Here is a 7681-nt window from a genome sequence, read left to right on the forward strand (position 1 = left end):
TCAGTTTTCAATGTACATTGAACATTTCAATGTTATATAAAATTAAGAGGGTATGCAATAATGCACGTCGCACTCAAGAATGGTCGAAGAAGCGTTCGAAAATCTATGCAACTTTGGTTTTATTCTATTAGAGGTGGTCCCGACTCGGACACATTCTCAACTATTTCAGTTTTCAATGTACATTGAACATTTGAAAAATATTTGAATGTTATATAAAATTAAGAGGGTATGCAATATTGCACGTAGCACTCAAGAATGGTCCGAGAAACCTTCGAAAATCTATGCAACTATGGTTTTATTCTATCAGAGGTGATCCCGACTCGGACACATTCTCAACTATTTCAGTTTTCAATGTACATTGAACATTTCAATGTTATATAAAATTGAGAGGGTATGCAATATTGCGCGTAGCACTCAAGAATGGTCCGAGAAACCTTCGAAAATCTAGGCAACTTTGTTTTGTTCTATCAGAGGTGGTCCCGGCTCGGACACATTCTCAACTATTTCAGTTTTCAATGTACATTGAACATTTCAATGTTATATAAAATTAAGAGGGTATGCAATATTGCACGTAGCACTCAAGAATGGTCCGAAAAACCTTCGAAAATCTATGCAACTTTGGTTTTGTTCTATCAGAGGTGGTCCCGACTCGGACACATTCTCAACTATTTCAGTTTTCAATGTACATTGAACATTTGAAAAATATTTGGATGTTATATAAAATTAAGAGGGTATGCAATATTGCATGACGCACTCAAGAATGGTCCAAGAAACCTTCGAAAATCTAGGCAACTTTGGTTTTGTTCTATCAGAGGTGGTCCCGATTCGGACACATTCTCAACTATTTCAGTTTTCAATGTACATTGAACATTTGAATGTTATATAAAATTAAGAGGGTATGCAATATTGCACGTCGCACTCAAGAATGGTCCGAGAAACTTTCGAAAATCTATGAAACTTAGGTTTTATTCTATCAGAGGTGGTCCCGACTCGGACACATTAGTGGATAGGAAGTGTCACCTTTGAGCCACTGGCGTCAGACAGTGCCAGATGGCACCAGTAAATATGGCGTCAATGAATCAAACATGGCGCCCACATCATTTTTCTTCTTATGGCGCCAGTGAATCAAAAATTTTTCACCCAATCTTGTTGTGACGTCAGTGAAACGTACATGACGTGTCGTGCTATGGCGTCAGCCCATGGCGTAAATGTTAGGCTTAAGCGTCATATTCGACAACGTGGTAAATAACCCTTGTCATACACGTTGTTTAAACGCCATTTCCACTATAAGATCGTGATTGGTCTAAAAAGAGCGTCATGTTTACACGGTCAGAAGGTCACGTGACATTAAAGTATAAAAGACGAGGACGGTTTAAAGATAAGGCATTCCTTCCTTGAAGTGCCGATCCAGACCCGAAAAATGTAAGTATAATTTCCCATAAAATCTTAGTGCTATAATCTTGGTTCGCATCCTATTTAATGTGATTACCATATTTCTATTTAATGTGAATATTTAGGGATAACTCCAACGTGTTCGAGATTTCTTCAACTAAATCAATCAGCGTAACGCCGGACTGCAGGATTAGACTAGGAATGACCGATGGCTCAACTGGAATCGTATTAAGCGAGGAGGAATATATGCAACTTTACGGGATGAAGGACTCCATAAACAGATTTTTCGAGAAGGACGACGCTCAACCCACCACGTGCTTTTTCGAGGGATCGATGGACAAGCGAATTCAACTTGTAACTTACCAGGAAAGGAAGATGTTAAATATCCGCCAAGTGATCCAGGGACAAGGAGCAAACTACGGAATCCAATACCCGACTAGGAATGGATTTGCCATAGGACCATTCCTATGGGACAAGTTATTGGAAAAACACATTCAGGTGACGACATTCATTACCGAAGCAAAACGTATGGAGAGTGCGATTAAGGGTATAGTAATACAACAACTAACTGAGGGAATAAAGAATTCGTGCAACGGCTGCATTATCGACCATCCTTCACAATTACAGCATGATTGTATAATGACGGAATGGAGCGAACGTGTAGATGAACATTATTCTAATGCCGTGTCTAATTTAAATATCGAGTTGATAGTTATGCATTTTGATCTACAAGAGCGAAAAGAACTTTTTTGGGTAGTTGACCCATGAATAAATTATCTCTAACACATATTTTTGTACCACTGTTAATTGAGAATGAGTTACATTCCGTGCGAATAATCGGGTATTTCATGGTTGCCAGTTCCAAACATTTAGCGTGGGCGATTAAAACTTCCGATGGTAATTTCACTTTACGAACGTACAGGGATGCTAACTCGTAAACCACTTTCCATTTAACTGCACCGTCTGCATGCACGCAAAATTCGTTTGGACTTTTAACAAACTTGAATTTGAGATCCGTTAAATTTGGGAAGTATCGAGGTTGTTGACAAAGGTCCAAGTGTACAGTTCCTACCATATCTATTGTTCCTTTTCTAGCGAAGGCCGCTCGTGTTTTAAACCCTTCGTTATCGTCCAAAACGTCAAATTTTCCGGCCGTGTCTTTGTAAAACATGGAACTAGTAAGGAAACTAGTTTTCTCAGGTCCTCCGAACGTCACCGCCGTTTGAAACATGGCCTTGTAAGGGTAATTTTGCGGTGAAGGTGTGACCGATCTCTCTTTAGCCGAAAGGAGTACTTCGCAGAAAAGACTATGCAGGAAATTATTTACCGGTCCAACTTTATCAGCAGCGGCCGGAATTGTTTTTCCATCGGCCGGGTTGACAATCCTGACTTGGAGATGTAGTAAAGTCTTGGACAAGTCCAAATACGCGTCGGAACTACCAGCCACGGTAAACCTGATTGTCGAATTTTCGTTAATGTTAGAGATGGGACTGTATTCGACCCATTCTCCACTCAGAATACTGGTATTGGTAAGGGGTATGTCGAAAAGTTCAACTTCGGAGCCGACCGACCCATGCGAACCGGGATGGATTCGCGTCATTATTATATATTTTATGAAAAAATATCAGGTCGTTTAAAGGACGTTGCTTTCCTCTTTCTTGCCGAGACTGAACTGACGAGTGATCTAGACTTGCGTTTCCTTTTAATCCCATTTCCGGTCATTTTTCTTATTTCTTCCGCCGCGCTTAGGGCGACGTCTTTAGCTGCGGCTTTTCCGTGAGACTTGACCGATGTTTTCACGTTTACCCCGTTTGTTACGTCGGCCACGACCTTTGCACCCGTGTTCAAAAATTTTTTCCCGAGGTATGAAGCACCCCTTTTCAGTAATGGCATAGCCCGGCGGAAGGCCGATGAAATGAAGTTTCCCAATCCGTACCCGTGTTGCACCGGAAGTCCCCTATATACCGCTAAGGAATTACCAATTTGGGACTGAAAGTGCTTATTATAATCAACTCCTCTTCCATGTCCGATCTGGTTTAAAAAGTGATAATCGTAGTCCGATTGATTAAAGGACATATTTGATTTGGCGACGTTCTTCATCTAACACTTCAAGTGTAAATGATAAGCGATTCTGTCTTACCTTCTAATTTATAATGGCGACCACATTCTACGGGGTCTAAAGTGTAGAGTAACGTGAACTCTTCCTCTCACGAAATCAATGGGTGTACCAAGCTCACTCATAATGTTAACTTCAAATGACTGGAAAGTATTGCAGGCGAGGGGGAGGTAGTGGGGTCTAGGAAAATCCCTGTCTACCGTTTCTCCGTCATTACCCTGCACGCTAACGATTCTTAGTAGAGGTATATGTACATCTCCCACGGGTCTAGACTCGACCACGTCGCTATAAACAAAGAGTGAATGAAGTCCCGCGTCGAGGTCAACGGGGTACGTGGCTATGGTAGACTGGGAAAAAGTCATGGATTCCGTGGAATCTTTCGAAAATCCGAGAATAACAGCTACCTCCCCCGGTAAAGTTAACAAATAATCCTCTTTGAGAGAAATTGGTACTCGTCGTATGCGTTTTATGTAACTAAAAGAATACTTGAGCTGGGCGGGAATTGAAGGTTCATTCGTAATAACGCCCGCCACGTCATCCTCGACGTAGTTAAGTTGCTCGATAAGGTCCTGGATATTACCATAATATCCAGCGGGTAACTCTATAATTGTAGAATATACTACTCTACCATTACTCACGAGTATAAGCGAGCATGACTTACTCAAATTATCCCAAGTGTGCGGGTAGCTAATTTCCGCTAAGCCTACTTCGTAAAATCCCTGTAATTTTACGGGTTCGGGGAGGTATGTCCTGAATTTACTTCTCGTATTGTCGGGGAAATACCTCATCGACGAGTCCGAAGGTAAAGTGATGTAAAAGCTCATACTATATCTATTTCCTGAACCCAACTGTTAAAAGACGGAGAGTATCCTTTCCAACGTACTAACTTCTCTAGCGTCCCGTCGGGTCTGCGACGTTTCTTCAAGATCTTTTCTATTTTAAACACACTAGAATTTAGGTCTTTACCCACTTTCTGTAATTGTTCCTTGTAAAATATACCAGTAATTGTTTCGGAATTCAAATCTTGGATCCTATACACCGGTGGACTACGAGGTAATCTCTCCACCACTTTGAAAAGTTCTTCCGACCACGTGGGTAGGTAGCCCTTTTCGAAAATATTCTTATGTTTACTTATCCGGACTACGTCACCAATATCGAAAGGATACTTTAATGGTGGGGAGAAGTTTATATCGCCGTAAAGGTTTTCCAATACCCGTCTCGATGTTTCGGGTGTGACTTCAACAGGTTTACACTTTATGGATCGATGATAATTGTTATTGTAAGCTTGAACCATGTCTTTAAGGACGTCAATGTACTTATAGGTATTGTTTTCCGTGAAATACCGATACATTCGACTTTTTAGAGTTCTGTTGAACCTTTCAACTATCGTAGCTTTCTGTTCGGAATCCGGGGCAAAGAACTCGATCCCCCTCCTTTTCAACTCTCTCTGAACATCCCTGCATATGAACTCATTACCGTGGTCACTTTGCACTCGCTTCGGTGAGCGACCAGACTCGAGAATATCCTTAAAAGCCCTAAGGATGGTTGGTCCTTTCTTGTCCTTGGTAGCCACCACAAAGGCGTATTTACTGAAAACGTCAATGCAGCACAGGAGGTATCTGAACCCTTTATTGTGACGAGTTAGGTTCTTCAAATCAGCAAAAATCAATCTGCCACTGCTCATCGATCCCATAAACTATTGTCCTATTCCTGTGTAATGTATACGTATCTTGGGTTTTTAGAATTGTCTCCACGTCTTTTACCGTAACCTTTACCCCGACCTCTTTAGCCGCTCGGTATAATCCGAGAACACTTCCATATGAACCCGGGTCAGAAACATTAGAATAAATCTCTTTTAGTCTATCCATTAAGGGTGCAGTTGGTTACACTATGATAATGCCTGAAGAGAAAATCGCTAACCTCTATAATTAGGAATATGGAAATTACTAAAACCACAGTTAAAATTTTAGGAGATTTAAAAAATGTGTCTACTAGGTTGGCTAACACCACAAAAGTACCCACCTGATTATCACAACATTCCATATCGGAATACTTAAAATGAATGAAACGTGGAATGTAAATGAATCGTATTTTATTAAAAACAAGTGCTACAAGTTTATCCAATTTCCGAAACCTTCACCAGTCTGAGTGGAGAAATAATAATCTTCCTTCACTTCTTCTTTCTCCACTTTTTCTTTCTTCGCTTCACTTTTTTCAGGCAGGGGTAGGTCTGTTTTTCTAATTTTAATTAATGTTCTTGGTACATTAACCGTATACAAAAGTTGGTAAAACTGTGGGGCGCCAATGACGGACGACTGTTTTTTCGAACTCTTCGCGGTATAAGCTAATAAATCAATTATATTTGAACCGATGATTTTACGGTTCTCATATATTAACTTTCCGGCGTGTGTCCATCTTATTTTTGATATATGGTTAATCCATTTGTACAAGTTCAAACAATCAACTGCGCTATAGGAAGGAACCAAAGAGACGATTTCAGGACTACAATTCCGGTTTTTCGCTGGTTTTACTTTCGCCCTTTTCACCGTTTTACTAACTTCCCTCGAAAGTACGTGGTTATATCTTAATAGTTTATCAGTATCGTTTAATTTAGTATCGCTTATGATGGATTTCAACTTATCCTCTTTATCCAACTCCATTGAGGTGTCGACTTTTAAACCACTATTTGAATTTAACCTATTATACGTTTCTTCGGAAATTAATAACATTTTTCGCGCCATTTTTACTTTATAGCTCGACTTATAGCCGCACCTGCTACTGAAATAATGATAGATAGTAACGGTCCGAGAAGTAAAGGGATGAAACCTCCGTTTTGAATTAATAGTTTCCTTTTCTTTGAAGGGAGGATGTTAGACGTAACGTAGTATAGGGCTACAGTTCGTACCACGGTAGAGGTATAAAGTAGGTGCGTGGGAACTGGGTCACTGGGTCATGGGAACTGGGTCATGGTAACTGGGTCAAGGGAACTGGGTCATGGGAACTGGAGCGTGGGAACTGGAGCACGCCGCCGCCGCGGTGAATCTTCGCGAGTTCCTTCCCCCCTCACCCCCGCGGGGTTTACCGCGCGCGCCGCGAGTTCCTTCCCCCATTTTAACTTCGCGCGTGGCGCTAGTTTCGTACTATTCAATTCCAGGAAAAATTCTATTGTTAAATTCTTACTATCTACGTAGTGATTAATGCTTTTGGCATATATTCTATAGACCCATACTTATAGAGAGTATCATAGACTTATGGTGATAACTTATAGCGTATGAATACAGTTGTATTGTTATAGTGAAATCAATTCTAAATAAAGGAATAGGGTAATAGAATTTAAGCTTAGCAATAACAATGGAATCAAAATTAAGCCGAGTATATTACGATTCTGAAAACCCTCTTAGTTACGGAAGCGCAAATAAATTGAAACAAGGAGTAAAAAGTATTTCAAAGAAAAAAATTGAGACTTGGCTTCAGTCTCAACCCACATACACTATTCATAAACCAAGGAGAATAAACTTCCCTCGAAATCAAACTTATGCTACAACAGCTGATGAAGTATTTCAATGCGATCTAATTGATCTACGACGTATCAAAAAGCATAACAAAGGTTTTCAATACATTTTGACTATAATAGACGTATTCTCAAAATATGCCTGGAGTTTTCCTTTAAAGAATAAAACTAGTAGAGAAGTTTTAACCGCATTTCAGAAAGCGATCAAAGAGAGAAAGCCTTTGCGTATTAATGTTGACCAAGGCAGTGAATTTCTATCAAAATTGTTTAAAGAATATTTGAAGAAAGAGGGTATTCAACTCTATACAAGTGTTGGAAGGATAAAGTGCGGTGTTATTGAAAGATTTAACAGAACGTTAAAGGATAAAATATTCAAACTATTTACAAGAACGAAAAAATATAATTATATTGGTAGTTTGCCAAAAATCATGAAGGCCTATAACTCTAGTACGCATTCAAGTATTGGTTTCGCTCCAAAAGATGTTAATATCGAAAATGAACATTTAGTATGGCAGCGTTTGTATGGCAATCAAAAACCTGCTAAACCCCCAAAGTTAAAGATTGGTGATTTTGTCAGACTGTCAAAGAGTAAACCTCTTTTCGAAAAGGGTTATAAAGGTTATTGGACGAGGGAAATATTTACCGTATCAAAAGTTCTTTAC

At 39.8% G+C, this 7681-nt stretch overlaps 1 protein-coding gene across 1 annotated transcript; it reads right to left on the reverse strand.

Moving 5' to 3' along the window:
* Positions 1–2171: 2171 nt before the first annotated feature.
* On the reverse strand, positions 2172–2992 carry LOC149704923 (uncharacterized protein F54H12.2-like). The gene is made up of 2 exons (XM_089865742.1): positions 2249–2992; positions 2172–2192 (listed from the first exon to the last, which is right to left on the reverse strand). The coding sequence occupies exons 1-2, from the start codon at positions 2990–2992 to the stop codon at positions 2172–2174; spliced, it is 765 nt and encodes a 254-aa protein (XP_089721868.1).
* Between the last annotated feature and the right edge of the window lie 4689 nt (positions 2993–7681).

Source organism: Phalangium opilio, unplaced genomic scaffold, assembly GCF_054372755.1.
Source record: "Phalangium opilio isolate 3A_F unplaced genomic scaffold, DU_Popi_V2 ptg000015l_1, whole genome shotgun sequence".
NCBI classification, from domain to species: Eukaryota; Metazoa; Arthropoda; class Arachnida; order Opiliones; family Phalangiidae; genus Phalangium; species Phalangium opilio.